Below are 20,598 nucleotides of genomic sequence, written 5' to 3'. Positions count from 1 at the left end.
TGATTTTTGCTTCTTTAAAAAGGTTAAGTTTTCGCAGTTGAAGGGATTGTACTTAGCTTAGAAGCAGGATGTTGAGAAAAAGCATACTTTTAAACCTTTGGCCATGCACACCTGAACCGCACACACATGCTTAGAAAACCTTTCCACGATACAGTTCCGAGAGAAAGCGCTACATATCATTTCAACCGACCGTTCGGGTACTGTTCAATCTTGCATGACTTCAGAGCCTCAGCACTATCCATGGTTAAGGATAGTAGCGTCTCTCTGGCATGTGCTGCCGGATCCATATGTGCACCTTGGAGGAAGTAAAATATTCATCCGCTTGTCTTAACCTACTTCCTGGAAGGTAACGTTCCTTGCCACGGTGCATCAGCTTAGTTCTGTAGACAATTTAATGGATCACGTCATTCTGACTTTCCATCTGCCCTGACCTTTTCCCCAGGGGAGCTGTTTGGCGGGGAATATGTGATGTTTGGGGTCTGTGCATGGAGTACGACAATTTCGCTGAGTTCAGTGTTCAGGAAAAGTCTAAGATCCAGGTAATTTTATTTATTCTCCATTTACCAGAACTTGATGGACGTTAAAAAGATATGTAGATAGGCTATATTTAACATTCCTCTTCGTGTGCTCGTATAATTTAGTTAGTTACAGCTCGTTAAAGAGAGGAAATATTAACGAAATAAACCTAAACAAAGATATGCTCACCTGTTGTAATGAACTTATTGCCGCCTTATACGGTTGATTTGGGCCAAAAGTGGTTTTCTTTTGTTTAAGATTCGATAAAAACCCCTCTTTATATCAGTAATAAATTAAAAAATTTGAAAAAAAATTCGTAAGTTCATGCGAAAAATATGTTCAGCACTATGCTTATGGTATTAAAAAACAAAAAAGAGATCTTAGAGAAAAATAGTGTACTTTTTTCGGTTCCTAGTTCAGCGCTTCCTAGTTCAGCGTAGCTTTTGTGGGTAGTATAATATACAAATCTAGCATAATCAAATAGAATGCATTTATTCAGGTATCTCGTCGTGTTTTTTTCCCGAAATTTGTATTTCTTTAATTTTGAAAAATGCTTTTTTGTGCTGTAGAAATAACCAACTGTAGCTAATCGGGAGTATTGTTTTGAGTATTTGGACCGACGAATAGGAATGATTAAGAAAGCACTATTATAGGATCGATAAATCCTTAATCAATCCATCAAGTAAATACTTGAAATCAATGTTTTCATATTCTTTACTCTCATGTTTTAAGCATTTTTTTTAATGTGAATCCGAATGAGTAAAACACAAACCATATGAAGGCTATGCGCATGATATGGGCATCCCATACGTTACGTCTACTGTACCTAGACCAGAGGATTTAATGTGATATGTAATATCAATTTTCTTATCCTTCTCTAGCTGCCATATCTATAGTATGATGATCATAATAATTAAATTCTATTTTATCCCCTGAAAACACAAAGCACTGCCATTAGCACTCTGAAGTACACCTTTTTTTAAAACTCAAATAAAAACAATTTCGAAAATTTAAAAAAATGCAAAAGCTATTCGAGAAACCTTGGTTCATAAAATCGATAAAATAATGAGCAAACATTCCATTTGCGCTATCTGCGGCGAGAATCTTCGTGACAAGCTATCGCAAGATTCACACGACCGCCATCCGCGGATAGACATAACGAACCATTTCATCGCCTTTGTGCAACGCTCCCGAGACCCTCCGGTGTCTTAAGAAGAGTGAAGCGGGCGTGAGCTTTTTCGTTTCCAAGCAAGCCAAAACCAAAGAAAGAAAAAAATGCAAACTGCAAAACACTTTGTAATTCAAGCACACGCATCCACGCCACGATGCCCATAAGCATGTCGGAGTGATTTAAATAGCTTAATTAAAATATTCACTCGCGACGCTTATCTTATCGGTGCCGCCCAAGGCTCCTGAATGCTGACCATCTCGGTGTCGGCGATGTTTGTCAAAGCGGGCACAGTAGCTGGATATTGTCGGCATGCGAGACTCGCTCGCAATCGGCACTGTCCTTCATCTTGTTGGACAATCTCAGCTCACTTTTTGGGGCCCGTCTCCAAAGGCTCGGATTTGCTGGACGAACGAACGTTTTGCATGTCGATCTACCTGGTTTTGTTTTCCTTTTTCGTTTTCGGTATGTTGTGATGATGCCGAACCGAGTGGAGTCGAAAGCTGCTGGCGGCTGTCTTGAAATCTGGGAAGAGACATAATTTGCCACTCCATCTGCAGTATCCCTTTTCGAGTGTCTTCTCTTTATTCGCCTCTTCGCTCTTGGTCGGTGTTGCCGACTTACTGGCAGTTAATGGAGTTGGAAAGCCAATAAATTGCAAACTTTAGGTAGCTTCAAGTGAGTATCTGGGCAAGTGTGGATCTCAAAAGAAGCTTACGAAAAAATGGAAAGTAGCTCTCACACCTACACGATGTTTTCGCTAACCGTGGCTGATGTGTGTTGGAATAAACTCAGAATTAGTGGAAATTATAGTGTAAAAGTGTGAGAACTCGATACTTTGTGTAGACATTTTTTTCTACCTTCACAATAGCTGTTCACAATAGCTAGGTAATAGCTGCCTAGCATTTTTGTCATCTTATATTTATCTGGATGAACAAAGCTTAAAAGTACTCTTTGTTTTATATTCAAACTTAATCCTTTGTAATGAAATCTAGGTTAAATCATTACTGACTGAGTTTCGTGGATTAGTTTTCAAAACTGTTATGATCTGCCTGCAGCAGCAGCTGTTGCTCGTAGATGAGTCCTGGCACCTCGCGGCTGCCATTAACCATTATCTGCTTAAAGTTCTCGCCAACATCAATATTTACACCGACGCAACGCATTATTATCCTAATGCCTTCCGACCACTAGCATGTTTGGGGCGCATGCCAGTGAGTTCGTTCACCGAGGGTTGATGCGAAATTCAAACTGTAACAGTACCCCTACGGTTTCAGTTTGATGATAACAAGCATCAGCGAAAACTAAAAGTTGAATTTACCGAGTAAATGGTTGTGGTTGTCAGCGTTAACATATGCGCTTACCACCGGAGCGCTTGCCGCAACTCACATGCCGGAAAACGCAATTTAGTAGCAGGCAATGCATCATTATATGGTTAGCGGTTGGAATCCGTTTTTTAATAAATTTTGTTGACGTTGTTGGCGCCTTTTGTTTTGCAAATCAGCGTCAACTTGGTAATTGATAAATGGCTCATCAACCTAATTGAAGCATGCTTTACGGTTCGGTGCATCGCAGGATGCGTTTTTGATATAAATATATTTATTATCGTCACGAAATTGGACCTCGGATTTTCATATACCAAAAAGGGTTTGCTTTCTTTAATTGGAATATTTAGTTAGTATATTCAAAATATTAGACTGTTTCGCACTTCTTCATAGACCAACTGATAATAGTAACTCTTACGAGACAATTAATCAGTTTTCAGCAATAAAATAGATCTTTTTTTCACTATTAGTATTTTCCTTCTGCGACTTGCAAGCATCTTCAAAAGATTTTTATTATTTCGATGCCAAGGTACCATTTTTAAACGATGAAGCAATGATAGAGGCTCCTATAGTCTTCAACTTAAGCCATATAGCCGTATAACGTAACTCGCATTATGATAAACGTATGCCATTTTAATCAAATAAACCACATCAGCAACTGAAAAAGCTCTTGAGCCAACAAAGCGCGTAATGGCTGGCATGACTTTGGGCAAAGGCAAATCTGCTTCCGCAATATGCTTTACGTTGAACTAGTTTGAGTCATCATTACGTACGGTTTTGCCTCACGCCTTACCACATAACACACCGCACTAAGACGATGAGGGTTTACCATCTTACGAACGTCGATTGATCGTTCATCATCTCACCAAATAGCAGCATCTCCAGCCTCCATGCTAAGCGGTATTGATTGTTATGCGACTGTTCCACCAGCGAGACTGGTCCGTACCATGTGCTCTGCTGGCCGGCCCTTTGGCGGCGGACACGAGGTTTCATCGTGCATAAATAGCAAGCCGGCGGAATTTTTGGGAGGATGAGCTGCAGTCGGACGAAGCAGTTGAAACGGTGCCAAACTTTCTTCCGCCAGGCTATCATGCTTGCAAATTGAACTAACGATGATTAATGACGTGGGCACAACACCGACGTGGCATTTGCATGGTTGCAGGTTAAAGAAGAAAAGGAAAAAGAGTGTTTCTAATACCATTTGTTCATCCGAATGATCCGAATCGTAACGATTTTTGTTGCGGAACTGGGAGCAATTTTCATTTTATAAATGAAGATGGATTTTTTTGCCTTGTATAATGATGTCCATGCCATGCTAACACACACACATATAGTCGACGACGATCGTCGGAATGGAAGGGCAAAGCTTTTCCGTTTTTCGATTTCACTTTTCAATTCAACTGAAGGGGAAAAGAAATGGTAAACCTGTGCGGGTACACAACAGGTTTAAAAGGATTGGAGAATGCCACTAAAAGAATGAACTCTCCGGAATCACCGGAGAAAAATGCAGGCACTTCATTTAATCCTAGTGCCTCTCGCCGTAAAACATCAAAAACATTGCTTGCCCTGAAATCAAAGGCCCGAGCAACAAAAACACATGCATTTGGCGCCAGCGAGTAGCCCCGAGGCCAATTTGGCTACCAGCCAGACAGGCTACAGCCTCAGCCTCAGAGAATAGGTTTGGGGAAAACCTCGGAGAGAAAAAAAATGGAAAACTGAAAATAAAACACGAAATTTCTTCAACTCCAACCGAATTTGTTTGTGTTTTTGCTTAACGTTGATTGGCCGAATGAATCATTCAGACACCAGGCCAACGCCAGCGGGTCAAGTGGCGTGGATGCTGCTGCTGCGAGGTCTATCGTGTCTGACCAGCAGCTTATAGCTGCCACGAGAAAAGCTAGGGCTGCTCGAGGGCACTAGACCGAACGTGGTACTACATTTGAGTCGACTCTATTGACTCCCGTTTCGGAACCGTTCAGCCAAGGTCAGCGCAGTATTGGTCTCGGTGGTCCAATTTCGACAAACGTAGTTTTTTGCTTGTAACCAAGCCCCAAATGCCGATTGCTGGATGAGGCCTTTTCGAATTTATTACTATAAAGTATAACAAGGAATAACAAATCACTCGGAATTCCAATAACTGTCTGAACGTTTTTGTTTGGGTTTGGTTTGTTGATGCTTAATACTTTATTGTCATTGTTGATCAACTACCATTATGTAGGACAATCCTTTTAGTTTATGCTGTTACTCAGCAACAAAAAGCCTGATAATCATCAAGTCTTGGTGGCTGAAAAGAAGCAGTTCTGCAGTTGATAGCAGCCTTTTGATATGGGGTTACTCTAGGCCAAGAACAGTAAGGTGTTAGTAATCCAAAAATGTGTTACAAGTTTGAATTATTTCTGATCGATTTACAATAAATGGCACTACTCACTAGTTCACTTTTGTTACTTTTCGGCGTATACATTATTTATACTTTTTAATTAAATGCAAGCTATACCGTTTAAACGCATTTGCAAATATCGAGTTTGTTTATAACGTCATTTAAACATTCAAAAAGGTGTTATCGTATTTCAAAGGATGTTTATGGAGAACATCCTCTTAATGAAATAACTTGTCGCATGCTTCTTGCACGGTTTTAAAAGCAGCGATTTTAATTGGCAACACCAAGAGCGTTTGCTGATGAGGAATTGAAAGCATTGGTCGATCAGGACCGATGTCAAATCCAGTTTGCTTGTTTGTTGGGGGTTGCCCACATGTCAACTTTCAAACGGATGAATGCTAGTGAGAAATGAGAGAAATGCGTTATTGAGTTCAATGTAAATGAAAAAAGAAAGTGACACCGAAAGGAGGAAACCCATTTGAGAATTTCTGCTTGCACGCCAGAGCAGCTAGCGGTTAGTATACCCAATTGTCAATCGCCATGAAAGAGGGAAGAAAATCGTCTTAACGTACATCCCAAACGCATAAAAGGCGAAATATTCAATGCGCGATGGTTATGCCATGTGCATGGTGAGATATGAAATATATGCTGCATTATGAGCGGCCACATCCTTGCAAAACTATTGATCGCCGACACTATCGACTACATTCAATGCGACTGATGGAAACCTAAGATCGCAAAACTACCTGGAAGATTAGAGATTGCAATAACCGATGACGGACACTTTACTTTCATCCCGATACTTTTCGATTTGTAGTTAGGGTACAACTTACGAATAAAAACGGCAACAGTTTAAGATGCTGTCTGTTGAGAACAACTAGGATAACGCAAAAGAACTGGGGCCCGCAGCTTAAAAGCAACAGAGAAACGGAGATCCTCTCGATAGGCATCGGGCGAATTAAAGTCTAGTATTGACTGTTACAGTTGCTTCAGAAATCAGGACTACGCAAGCAAGCATACAAAGGAAATTTATTAGAAAGAGAGCTTCCTTGAAACATTCAAGAAATTAATTGCAAGGGATAGCTTTAAGAAATTTATTGGATTTCAAGTTACTTTACTTACCTTTGGCTTCTTTATGTTACTCATTACTTTCTAATGGTTGTAGTATTCAAAATAACTATAAAATTAAAAGTAAAAAAGAATGAATAAATATGGAACCTGAGCTTCCTGCACAACCAGCAACGCATGCATTTTATTCCACCAACCAAGGTTTGGTGTCAAAAGCCTGCTCATCAGCATATGTAAACAAAAGCAGAACCTTGCGTCTCAGCGCGTCTGGCCCCGGATCCGACAGCCTTCGCGACACGCATTATTCGAACATCCTTAAAGCAAACCGCGAGAAGGATTACGCGCTGTCTTCGGCGAACCAGTGATGATCCTTAAACGGCCCGGCATGGCACGGTACCGGTACGTCGAAAATGGTTTCAATTGTTTCGCGTGTGACAAGGTACAATAGCACGCGGAAGACAAAGTGCTGCAGACTGTTGCCCACCAGCTGAACAGTACAAGCTCGTCGAAAGGAATTTCGTTTTCATGTTGGCTCCCTCCTTGCGGCGGCGATGATGATGCTGCTGCTGCGAGTTTGATAGCGAAACGGAGATTACACCCAGAAAACATGGCAAACGCGATGATCAGCCAGAGCTCCAGCAGAGGTGCGGTAGCCAGGTATCGCATGACCACAGATGCCGTGCCGAGCGTTCCCTTTACTCCTTGTTGGTGAACTATGCCTGTTTACTGGCTGCAGTTGCGGTTTAAGGCATCATCAGGCAGCCGATCCACTGACTTCACTGGCAGCACAGGAGCAGCTAGACAGGGTGCTCGGGCTGGCGGCCAGATTCCTGTTCCTTTTTTTTTTGTGCAGGAATTAAAACCGAGCCTCGGTGGCTTCGTTATCGAAGCCGATACGCGACGTTCTTTATGCGCTCAAAGGGGGGTTGTTCTTCGATGCATTGTTGCATGTTTCATGTGCGAGGTATGTGTGTGTGTGCGTGTGTGTGTGTGTGTGCCCTTGGTGTTCCGAGCATTCTCCTGGCATCGCATCCAGGCGGCCGTTGGCGTTGCAAACGCTCTCTTCATGATGCATTCGTTGCAGGCGATGGCGATGGCTTTCTGATGGCGTGCAGTGCGGTGGTGGCGTTCTCGGTATTCCCGATCCTCCCAAGCTAGTGTGTGCCAGGGGTAAACACGTCCGTAAAATGCATCACAAAATGGTGTGCAAATTCGATTTCTCGGCCACGGACGCGATCAGCGAGCGAGCGTCGTATGCGTGGCCGTTCGGATCCGGTGTTGTTTTCGCTCGCTACTACTCCAGCTGAGGCAACGGCAACCGGGACACCCGCCACAATGTATCCGGCCACCAACCATCGCCAAATGAAGCCAAAATCATGTTCTGGATGAAAAGCACGAAAAGTCCTCCCGCCATGGCATGACTTCCAAGCGGCTTGTCGCGCGAAACCCATTTTTTGTGTGGCATTTTAACCTTCCTTCCTTCCTTCGATCACGTTGACCATCGGCACTGGCGATGGACGCCAACGGCAACGATAGCTTTGTCCGCGTAAAGTAACCTAGCAACGCATCGGTTCGCGGTGGCCGCCCTCGATGATACCGCGCGCCGTAGCGTTCGTTCTGTTCGATGCCCTTAGGTGTCGATTAATTATTTAAAGTTTACTTTAAAAGCGTTGCTGGTGCTTTCCGGGTTTTTTTTATTCATTTCAGCGAGGCGCCAGGTATGTCGCTTTGTAACGTGCAACAAAGTGTTTACCCTTCTCGATGAGCACTTTTGAGCATAAACCAACATTTCATAACGATTCTGCTACACAACTCTGTATCGACAAACTGGTCTGAAAGTATGGAACGAAAAGATTGAGCTCCATTTCTGGCACTGACAATTTGGTTTGCATTATTCACAATAGAAGCTGATGGCGACGAGAGTGTACGAATGGTTTGCATTGGAGCACGATGCCGACAGCAGCACGATGACCAACTGCGATGCGAGTGGCACATATATTCATTATGTATGCATTTATGCATCCACACGCTGGATTTGTTCATCGTGATCTTTAGAAGAAGTCAAGAATAAACATACACTCGCACACACGCACACCAGAGAGTAGCTGGTAGCAGTGCGACAACATTCGATCGAGTGGCTGACGATTTGTCTCCATTAAATGGTAGCCACGTGTGGAGACAAGATTGATGACAAATCGGTAGCCAGATGGGGAATGCAGCGGTAGTCAGGGAGGTAAATTGGCAAATGAGCCAGCAGACCAATTTCAGGGAAAGTGTTCGGTTCGGTATATATTGAATTCGTTAAACGTGAAAGCATTTCCCTGGGATTTTTACTCTAAATTGTTCACAATAACATAGACTCGCGTATCATCAATATTCAAAAGCTTTTGCATACTCCGTTACAGGACGAAATGGCGAATCTATACTCCTCGACAGTAGATAAATCGTGAAGGGCAGTTAACAGCGAAGAATGATTTGGTTTGCGACATCTCCTCAGCTGCATATCTGTGGGATCGGGAGTGGAGAGAGGAACGGACACATTATGGGTTGTGAAGGTTAGGCATCCCATTGGACCATCGTCTTGAAGTACAATAAACCTTGAACTATATTCTTGGAGGTAGAGATATCCTCTAAAGTTAGTATTTTACACATTAGCACACACGCATTTATTCCAGTATTAGCACACACGCATTTATTCCAAGCAAAAAAATACTATTAAAAAGAAGAGAGTACAGCGCCCGAAATCTACAATGTCTTTTGTTGTTGTGTTTCGTTATTGTGAGTGTGTTCGGATAAATTTTTGCTAAGGTAAAACTGTTGAATTTTTTTTTTGCGCAAAAAAAATTACCGTTGAAAAGCGGTTAATTTAAATTTGAATTACTGCTCGAATCGAGTAATCAAACATTGTTAGCGCCATCTGGCGTTATGCACGCAAAGCAATGTAATGTGTCCTAACTCTAAGAAAAATTTCACGTTAGCCAGGACACACGGCACATGCTTTGTTTAGATACCGCCAGATGGTGCTACTGTTCTTTGATTACTTGATTCGAGCAGAAATTCTAATTTAAATTAACCGCTTTTCCGCGGGAACAGTTTTTTTCGCAAAAAAATGAAAAAATCCGCAGTTTTTCCGTAGCAGAAAAAGTTTTTCCGTAGCAGAAATTTATCGTAATACACTCGCAATAATCATTACTTACTTACTTACTTAGGTACGTGTGAGTAATCTACACACACCCCAATATAGCGAATTCAGGGTCCGTCCGCAGCTTTGCATAAACAGGACACTCCTCGCACAACACGCAATAATTTTCTCTTACTGCCACTCAGCCCCGTAAGTAGCTCAGGAAGTAGTCTGAAACCAAGCATTGAGTGGCTAACTGCATCATCTAATCTGTAACAATCTCCAGTCAATAGAACGATGATAATCTTTCATACATAAATGGATTTTAAATGTAATGTTAAGGATGGAATGGTAAAATGTGTTACGGAACGTAACACGTTATTTGCAAGCATCCGCAAGGTGCTATTGAATTGATTATGTTAAGAAGTGAGCACACTACTCTTTGCAATAAACCTTGGCATGTTACATCCGCTTCGTACATTTTTAATTGTACGAAAGACGAGCTATCGTATCAATAAAAGGAGAGCAATCTAAAGTTATCGTTATCACTTAGATTTGGCTCATATCTATAAATGATGTCGAAAACGATTCACATCGTCATAGGGGGAGGGGTTAAGATAAGACTTATCGAATTGAAAGTATAAGGGTAAAGAAGTAATGTTTGATGTTGGCTTTTTCATGATCGTCAGATGCAAGCAATCGAAGCTACAAGTAGGTCGAACATTCAACTGGTGAATCGATATACTTTTTAAGCAATAGTGAGTGTGTTGTGTTGGTGTAAGTGGTTTAAAGAACATTTTGTTATCGTTTAGTTGAAATTTCAGATCTGAAGATCTCTTTGATGTGCCTCAAAAACAAATAAATAAATAAAGAGTATTCCTGAAAGGAAAGGTAAGCATAGGAATGGGACATATTACAAGTAACAATGTTAAGCATACCTTTCATAAAAATAGGATTAAACATTCTCATCGTTCTGGTATTTCATTGAAATGCATCAAAATCTCTGTAGAGAAATTAGCGAAATGTCCATGATTTGGAATTTGTCTGAGAGTAGAATTAGTAACGTTATCCCTTGATTTAAACAGAACGAACAATGATGGTGGCATGTTACATTTTTTAAACAAGTTCATACATTTGTAAAACTAATGGTTATGGCTGAGCAAACCATTAGCGGTCGTTCAAATGAGCATAGTAGCGATCCACTTTGAAGATCTGCGCGAGTCGAGGGAATCATTTTTGTGGCAATAAATCCAGACCACATTGTGCCTAGAATTGAAATAAGCGTTGACGCATTCGACGTGGCGGGGTTGAGTGATAATCAGAATGGCATAAACTAGCCATTGCCATGGGCATGCGTTTCCATATATAGCAACGCGATACGTCCTTATCATCATTCCGCGGTTATCAAGTCTCACAATAGGTTCTTGCAAGTCCAACGCTTCATAAGTAACAGCTTGCACTGACTGTTTAGTCGCGTACAGTTTACGAACTGAGGAAGTACACTATAAAATATGTGATTTTTGATCAATTTTGGGATTTGTTTAAATTGTGATGAAACAGCCAATAGAAACCTCTACCGCGTTCAATTGCAACTGAAGTGTTTGAAAACAAATTTGTTCAATTGATATAATGGTAAAAAACGTGCTATCGTTCTATTATTTGAAGTGCGTCGATGACAACTGGGATGGGAGTTGGTAAATAGGCTTACCATCTTTTCCCGTTTTGGATTGTTCGGCGAGTTTATAATTGTTTAAGTATTTTTTGCAAAATTGCAAATAAAATTAATTTCTGCATTATAGATCAACTTTGATAAACAATTGTATGAAAGTAAACATTCCTTTTTTTAGCTTTTTCATCCATAGTTTGATTGAATGCAAAAAACTACAACTATTCGTTTGTTGTCCAACGTATAATCGACGCAACGCAGATGGCAGATTCAGGATCATCCAGTGGCACTAGCGGCCATAATCCTGCAGTTAAAGAGAACTGCTGATAATGATAGTGGTATTTCGTCTTCAATAAAAAGGAAGAAACCAGATGACGATCTTGCTGCAACACTCACGAAACCAAACCTTTCGGGGATTAAAAGCTTCCTGCATGGCATATCGTATCAGATCAAACTCTGCATTTTTGTTTGCTTGGCAAATGCTAAAAAGGCGTTGGATCCGACAAACAACTTTAGCTTCAAGGTCGTAGCAGAGGATCTCGATGCCGGAAAATTCGATGACATCGTATACTATTTCACGGATGGTAACAAGAAAGGATCACTAAAGATCCAAGCGAAGCACAAAATTGGAACGCCTATCCCCAAGATAATTCTGAACGATTTCATGACCGAGCGAGATGGCAACAATCCTTTTGCTCTCCAGAAATATTTTGTATCATTTTATGATCAAAAACTGCAGACGGCTGATATGGAAGGATTGATCATCTGCACCAACTCGGATATAGACGAAAACGCCAGAGATATATGGCAGGCAGTAGATGTCAATGCCTCAACGAGCAGTTCAACTTCATCATTGGACTCTTACATCTCATCCTTATTCGCCAAAGTTGGAGGTAAATGCTATCAACTAGACTACGATAAACTGAAGGACGGTAAACTGAACAAACTGTACGAATTGTTCAAACAATGTACCAAACGTGGTAGGTTGGTCAAGCTGTTGGTCAATGCCATCAAATCGAAGGAGAAAATAACTCGAAGAAACGTCCTCTTCAAGGAGTATCGTCTAGCCATTCTGGATATTATCGACAAACAGTCCATTTCAACAAATGGTTCGTACGGATTTACAAAAGAGTTTTTAGATTTATCCTCGCCCAATGCAACACCAGGCTATGAAGCATTTAGAAAGGAGTTCGATGAACAGTGCCAACAGGAATTAATCAATAGTAGTTCATCTAAAGATTCGTCAGGATTGGAAAACTTAAAATTGAAACGGGTGTTTGTAGCAAAAGATTTTTTCTCTGATTTCAAAAATGATGTAATTCTTCCAGAGATTTTCCCAGATGATAAGGATGATGAAAGTAAACTGAAGACATTTTGTGAACGTTTTCGTTTTGTTTGTGCTACCAAGAGTGAGCATGAGGTCGATGAATTAATACTAGAATTTTGGAGGGATTTGGTCTCCCACGATGATCAACGAAAAGGAGCTGTTGAGGAGAATGTGGCTATAGAGAAGCTATTCAAAACAAATTTCAATTGGTTGATGAATCCATTTGCTAAACCTTTGCACTCAGACGATATACAAAAAGACCTCGATAATATTAAAAACACACTAGCACATATCAAGTTGAAGGGCGCGTCAGAAAAACTCCGCAAGCAAGTAATGGGAACATCATTTAGAATCAATCCCGATGCTCTTAGAAATTCTGAGTTGTATGAGCAGGTTAAAAATGAAACCATTCTAGAAATAGAGGCATGCGATATGCAATTTGCAGGAGCACTATTAATAGACATTTTAAGTCTAGATGGTAAAGATCTTCATAATACTTTATTGCTTGAAGATGCCGCATTCACCGATGATTCGAAGACTGTAGAAGAGGTTTTTCGTTCCGCAGAACACTCCATTCATTTAATCATTTTTTGTGATCAAGCGTTCAAAACGGTCCAAAGCATAATACGACGGTGGAGAAAAGATACCCTAAAAGACACTTCAAAACATGTGTTTCTTATCAGGAAAGTAAGCGACACGCCAAGCGAGCTAAACTGTTTTACTATCAGCGATGTAAGTGAAGATTCATGGAAACAGTTCCTCGATGAAAATATTTCTATTTGCACAACAAGCCTTTCCCCAGCCAAGCTTTTCCAGCACACCTCGCCACTCTCAATTGAAGCATTTATAAAACTATTGGACTGGGGGAAGCAAATGGAAACAGATAACAACATTGAAAAAAATTATCGACTAATTAAAAACAGTTACGTTCAACGTTATTGGATTGAACAAAAAAGGGAACTAAAAGCAGAGAATCTAGATCGCGATGACTATATCGAAATTTATAGTAGAATTCATGACATATATAAAATCCAAAAGAATGTCCTGAGTTTTGCGGAAATAACCGAACAGATGAAGAAATATTCAAAATTCGATAAGATTTTCACGGAGACACCTAATAGATTGGGCGATGATGAACCAATAATTGAAAATAAAGCTAACAAGCTATTGGTATTATTGGGAGAGTCGGGGTTTGGAAAGTCAACGAATCTCACATGGTTGGCTTGGCATATGAGGAAACGATATCCTACATCGTGGGTTGTTCGATGCAACCTATCGGATCACTGTACCGATTTCCAACCCTTCAGAAAGCGTTCATTGAACCAGGATGGAACGGTTATAAATAAAAATGAAGCATTGATAATGTTGCATGAGCTCATTCATTTATCGCTCGTGGACATGTCTAATGTCGATTTACAAACTGTAAGGTTGAATGCACGTAAATGTTCTGAGTGTCTAGTTCTTTCTAATGGACAAGTAAAATTAGACGAAAAATTGATGGAACGTCATGGTTTGTCTCTAAAAAACTCTATATTATTGCGGGTCTTCGCTGAAAAGTTTAACGCAGGCGAATTGATCTTGTTCCTGGACGGGTTCGATGAAATCGCGCCTCACTATAAGGAGGTGGTGTTGCAATTTCTCTCTCTGTTTGCACAATTTGATGGAGTGAGAAAATTATACCTCACCAGCCGTCCCTACAGTTTCAAACAACAATTCGGCGAGTCATTCAAAAAGTTGGCGTTTTTCCAATTAGAACCTCTTTTGCTACATGATAAAGCCACAATGCTACATAAGATGATGAAGTCGAAAATGCAGGAAGAACACATTGACAATGATGTATCTGACTTTTGTAAAGCATTGTGTGTCACGTTAATTTTTAGTCTAGATGAAATGAGTGACATACCATTGAATCTTATGATGTCAGTAGATATTTTAACGCGGCTGTCTGATCGGTACATCAACATTGCTGCCAAAACGGCCAGTATAAATTTATTCAATGTAACAAGTGGCATGTCCAAACCATGGTTTATTGTGCAAAACTTTGTGGATATCAAAATCAATCTGATATGTTGTAAACTAGGAGCGAATTTGAATGCTTCTGACAATCCAATTTTGATAGATAAATTTAGCAAATTGATTGAAACAGTAACGCGACAACATGAATTATTATCACTATTCGTATTATTTGACAAAAACGAGCTAAAACAGATCTTATCGAATATTGAGATAGATGAGGCAACAACTTACATGGAAGAAATACGTGAAGCCAGAGAGAAAACGGGCATTATTCACGGAATCCTGGATGATATTCCACTGTTCATTCATCGAACATTCGCTGAATACTTTGCTGGTTTGTGGATTATCAAGCGACAAACAAATAGTGAACAAAATGACAAGATTAACATATCCGGCCTAGAGTCATTCTGGAAGCATAATGATCTACGAATGAATATTGATAGAGTTCTGGCTCAAAACTATCCTCTCCATGTTGCTATCATTGATGGGTCAACAAAACTACACTCATTATTTTCAGCTAACCCAGAGGCTTTAAATATGAGAGATGATGGAAATAGAACTCCGTTGTACTTAATGGCAAGTTACAAGAGCTATCAGCGAAATATGAAACTTTTGCCCCAATCTATAGATTCTGACATAGTAAACCAAAAAGAGAACATATTGGGTTGGACCGCCTTGGATTGCACATTCTATTCACATTTTCGCTCCTTAAAGGGGAATTCATATGACTCTCAGTTTGCATATTATCTTTTGAAAAATGGGGCCTCAATAAATGCAGATGTACTTTATGCACAGGTAGTTTCATCTTTACCAGTGAAAGTTAGACAGGCAGCTGCTTATGCCAAATTTGTTATGCAATATTTGAGCCAACTAGGATTCCAGTACGAATCGTCCGATACGGCCAAAACTATGAAACAGTTTTGCGATAAAGTGGCAGAGTATGTGATCAACGAAACATCTACTAGTTTTGGGCAAAGCGAGCTTACTGTTGGAGAAAAGTCAATTTTGAAGGACATTATTACAGAAGATTCAGTTTGGATGCTGGAGAGTATAACTAAGCGTTTGGGTAATCCTGAGCATGTCAATTTAGTGATTAGAAAAACATTGCAAAAAGCACTTAAAGAGAAAAGAGTTTGTGTGTTAAAACACATTTTAGCAAACAATCCATCTTTGTTAACGGAGCAAATTTTTCAGGAATGCATAGCAATGAGTGTGGTTGGAGATTACAAAAATGAATTTAAATCCTTTGTCGATGTTTATTGTCGTTCGATAGACATGAAAAATTTTCAAGCTAGTCCGAATTATAAGATAGACCAATCAAACTCTCTGTTTTGTCTTTTAGGGGTTAATGAAGAGGAAATTTTAAAAATATTTCAAATGAATGATGTAATAACGGATAATATAAAAATGACAAACTATAACCCGTCTCCTGCGATAGAGATTGACAAAAACATACTATCGGTATTGATAACATGTGTCGTTTCAGCACAGCCTTTCATGCTAGGGTATCTGAAAGAATCATGTAAGCTTAAACTTTGTCCCAGTCTTGTTTACTATCTGGCCCGTGTAACTGATTGTTTCGTTAAGGAATCGGAGGAAAATTATAAACGCGGGGTGAAGTTGGATCTCCTACAATCGGCCTACAAATGTCTGTTGGCTCAAGCATCGAATATTAGCGATGTCGAGGTGAAAGGAATGCTTTGCCTTGCCATAACATCAGGTCTCTTTAGTTTCTCAAAATGTCTGATTGAGCGTTACAAAATTGGCTTGCAAACAGTTGATGAATTAAATGATTGGAATGCGTTGCAAGTATGTGTTTCACGCCCACGGAGTAATGATGTTGATGTTGAAGAATCAATGTTCGGATTATTTCGTTTCTTGTTAAATGGAAGAGAAATGGATTGTTTTGGAACTGTCGGTCACAGTATTCTTTACTTTACAATCGCGAATGGCCACGAAAATATTTTAAATTTTATCATTGCCCGAAAATTAGGGCTCAATCAACTAAAAGATATTGAAAGTCTAGGTGTTGATGCCATTCCAAATTTAACATTTTGTTATCGTGCAATTTACGAGGTATCCAATAGTGTCGGTGAGAATGGATGCTACCATCAGGTACTTTGCATGGTAGCCAAACAAATCGCTAATATTTCATCAACTATTCATACTGAATTAAACCAAGAATCCAATAGTGGCCACTTGTTATTACAAGAAAATGCCCAAGTGTTGTACCCAGTTGCTATGAAATGTAAATCTCTCTTCTTGATGTACTATTTGCATCGTGAATTCTCTTGTACGCTTCCAGCATCAATCGATGGTGCAGAATGGTTAGCATGGATTGAGATGAGTTTGTATTCGTCTGAGTTCCGTTTATTCCAATGGATTGTCAGACAATATTGTGTTGCTCATCACGTTAGTTTTCCTATAGAAAATGACGGTAATGAGCATATTGCTTGTGATGTTGTTAAAGAATTTGATGATGATAAGTATGATCCGAAGCATATCAATATAGAAGGATTGGTTAAGCAGACCGAAGCGAAACTATCGCATTACAAATCTAAGGAAGAAGTATGCATCTTGAAGCTTGTGGTTCTAACGGTGAGTCTTGGAAATGAATTAGGCACCAAATACCTGTGTGAAACATTAAGCGTAATCATGACTCAGAAGGTTCTATTCGATATTATTGAAATTGCACATAAAATTGGTAGATTAAATTTTAGATCTAAATGTAGTCCTAGTTTAGAGGCGATTTACAAATATCTGTTTGGAAAGCTTCTTGAAACAGATGCAGAAAATAGAAATATGTTACATCTCGCTTCAGATTCGGGGCTCAACTGTTTAGTAAATTGGTTATTGAAGCAAAATTTTATAAAGGCCACACTAACCAATAATAAGGATATGTGTAATTTTCTCCATTATTATTCTTCATGTAATCCTGAAATGCATTATTGCGACATATCACAACTAAATCTTTTTCGAGACATATTACACGGTGTGCTTGAGTACGATCATATTACAATCGAGGGCACGACCCAAGGTCGCGATCAAAAACTCAAAGAAATCTGCTTCAACAATAATGAAGGAAGAAAGAGTGTAATCGACGTGGCTATTGCGGTTGGTGCCATAAAAAAGGTGGAATATATCATTAAATTACGTCTTGGAATTGGAATTGGTAACATAGACAAACATATAATATGGAATGAAGATGAATGTTCAAGGTTCAGGGACTCCTTTGATGTGGTAGACCAAATAGCAGCTCACCTTCCATTCAATGTAGAAACTGAAGAGCTTCTAGATAGTATAGCCAGATCAATCGACAGCTTTAGATACAAAAAAATCAAACATATAACTCAAGAAGCAAATGTAGAAGCTCATATCGTTAAGGAAGCTTGTCACGCAGCTGTCAAGTATAGATCGGTCTCAACATTGGAACATCTGATCATGGTGCGCAAAAGTCAAATGGTTCAATCATTGGCAACCAGTACTAGCAGAGAATTGTATGCCTGCATGATGGAATGCATCCGACAAGACAGAACAAACTTGTTTAGAGTGCTCCTGGGTCACTATCGCACCGTACAAGGTATTCTACCTAGTACAAAGGTTGAGTATGAAGAGGAGTTAAATGATGGTAAAGTGAACGCCACAACACAAAGGTATATGATACGATGGTCAGTCGCACATCAAATGTCTCAAGGTGTGACTACCAAACAGGAATATCTACCACTTCTTATACTGTCATCAGCGTATGGGAGGCTTTCGATGACAAAGTCTTTAGTTCTGATGCTTCAGCTTGTAGTGAGTAAGCAGTTGATTCTGTTACTCATAAAAACCGCGATATACATAAGGAATGACGAGCATAGAGTATCAGTGTATGAATATCTATCAAGTGTTAGTGAGAGAAATATTAATTTGTTGCATCTTTGCGCTCAAAGTGGGGATGAGAAAATGGTCAAGTATCTCATAAAACATAAACTACTAGACCCATATGAAGTAGACCTGCAGAATCGATGGAATGCTGGTCACTATAGTGTTTCGGAAAGGAATTGTGACTTTGAGGGTTTGTGGAATGCTATTTACACATTTCAATGCCTTATGGAGGATAGTAATATGGATTGCTTCGCGGCGTTCGATCTATGTGGACGAAATGTTCTTCACTTAGCGATGGAAAATGGCCACACAGAAGTAGTAGAGTACATAATTAAACACAGGTTGAACATTTTTCCTCTTAGAAGACCAGGAAGTGCCATTGATACGGAATTATACGATGAATTATACAATGCCTGGAACTTAGCGAAAGTAAATGAATGCATCGACGAATTACAGCGAATGAAACCATTCCTTCCGGATAATAGAAAATTGCTATATGTAATACAGACATTAACGAATCGAAGGAAATTCTTAATGTCGTTTGCACAAGCTTTTCACACTTTCCCATTGCACACCAACTAGGCCTGACGCTTTGATAATGTTGTCCTCATCGCAATCATCAGTGACTGAGATAACTAGATAAGTATGGTTATATTTTATACTGCTGTATCCAGCATAATATGAATAAAATACATTTTTTTAAATAAAGGTTTTCACCATTAAACACTGAACAAGAATTAATGTTTTAATCTGCTCTAAACCACCAGTCTACTAACCACCACACTAGCTGATCATCAAAGGCGCTACGTAGTAGTGACACTAAACAAGTGATAAAAACGAAGGGAACATGTTGCAAAAAGCGGAGCGACACGATCATGCTCTCGGATTTCAAATGTACGTCGAATCCAGAACGTCTGCGCGAACCGGTATTCCAGTTGCGAAGTGAACATCGCATTCAAGATCATCAGTGACGCATCTGCATCGCGCATCGCGTATTATCCTAAGCGATATTGTACATCTATGCGTCAAGCCAATTTCTCCGATCTAGAACGATCTTCTCTGGCAGTGGTAGTAGAGCCTACTGCACACGCGAACCACTTGCTTCACATGGCTCGACTATACGACTCCTGCGATCGCTCACCAGATTTCAACGACAGCGAAGGAAACAGTGCGTTTATGGAAAATCAATGTAGACAGCTGTTATGGTTTTTGGTTGTAGTTAATTTTTAATGTGTGTCATAAGGCCAGTTATTTTACAGTAACCATAATAATAAAAATAATTATAATGAGTATTAGAAAATGAATATAAAACCTGGCGTCGTATAGATCGAATGTGATAGCGGTCAGCTTCGGTATTGGACATGCTATGAGAAATCCAGCCGATGACCAACTACCATACGTTTTCGTTGGCCTCCCGGGAGAACAAAAAGGACGGTGTGTGTCTAAAACGGCAAAGATGGTAACATAAGTTTCTGGTACATTTATTTTGAATAAATCCTATTATCCCTGAATCACTTGATCGGAACAATTCTCTGAGGAGATCTTGATCGTACGCTCCACTTTCAATCTGCTTTTAATTTAATTTATTTTGTCCGATTGTTCAAGCTAGCATTCCTCTGCAGCTGCTCTCGATAGTTTCGCATCAAATTCAAGCTTAACAATCTTTTGCAACTGGGCGAAGAAGTCCAGTATGTGGAATGCGTTCATGGGTGTTCCAGAGGGCCTAGCGCGGGTGGATTCTAATACTGAAAGAATTGGCGACAGTGCTGCTGCGGGAATGTTCTCGGGTGTATTTTCGGGTTTGTTTCGTGTTCCGGCAGAATACGCCATGCTTCTGCTAGTGTGTCCCGGTACAGCTCTTCATACACCTGCACCATTCCTGGGGAATTCACAAAATTTGCACTATTCAACCACTTGTTTAAATTGGACAGTAAATGCTCTAACGCCTCTACTTGATATTTATTGTCGCTATTAGATGAATATTAGTTCAGTTGTGAAAACTGAATACAATATAGAAACTGAATTATAGATGGATGGCACCGAAATGATGTTGGATTGCTGTTTTGCTGTAAGCCAAACCAGTTCTGACCTGCCGATGAAGTAATATAAATTCTTTCCAAGAATTTATCTTTTCTTTCATGGTCGCATCC

The 20,598-nt window shown here is 39.9% G+C and overlaps 1 protein-coding gene across 2 annotated transcripts; it reads left to right on the top strand.

The window, feature by feature from the left end:
* The first annotated feature begins 10,170 nt into the window (after nt 1-10,170).
* Nucleotides 10,171-19,170, top strand: LOC125954240 (uncharacterized). Of its 2 annotated transcripts, none has more exons than XM_049684374.1 (2): nt 10,171-10,463; nt 11,420-19,170. In XM_049684374.1, exon 2 carries the CDS (start codon nt 11,903-11,905, stop codon nt 19,028-19,030), a length of 7,128 nt encoding a protein of 2,375 aa, XP_049540331.1. In that variant the 5' UTR covers nt 10,171-10,463; nt 11,420-11,902; the 3' UTR covers nt 19,031-19,170. The 2 variants fall into 2 exon arrangements, with proteins under 2 accessions (XP_049540331.1, XP_049540330.1); XM_049684373.1 differs by having other exon boundaries at nt 10,171-11,204.
* Nucleotides 19,171-20,598: the final 1,428 nt, after the last annotated feature.

This window comes from Anopheles darlingi, chromosome 3, assembly GCF_943734745.1.
Source record: "Anopheles darlingi chromosome 3, idAnoDarlMG_H_01, whole genome shotgun sequence".
Lineage (NCBI taxonomy): Eukaryota > Metazoa > Arthropoda > Insecta > Diptera > Culicidae > Anopheles > Anopheles darlingi.
Note: the sequence above shows the minus strand (reverse complement) of the source record. Positions and strands in the feature narration are given on the sequence as shown.

Coding starts and splice junctions, on each gene's coding strand:
- LOC125954240 (XM_049684374.1), top strand. CDS start 11,903: ATGACCGAGCGAGATGGCAACAATCCTTTTGCTCTCCAGAAATATTTT.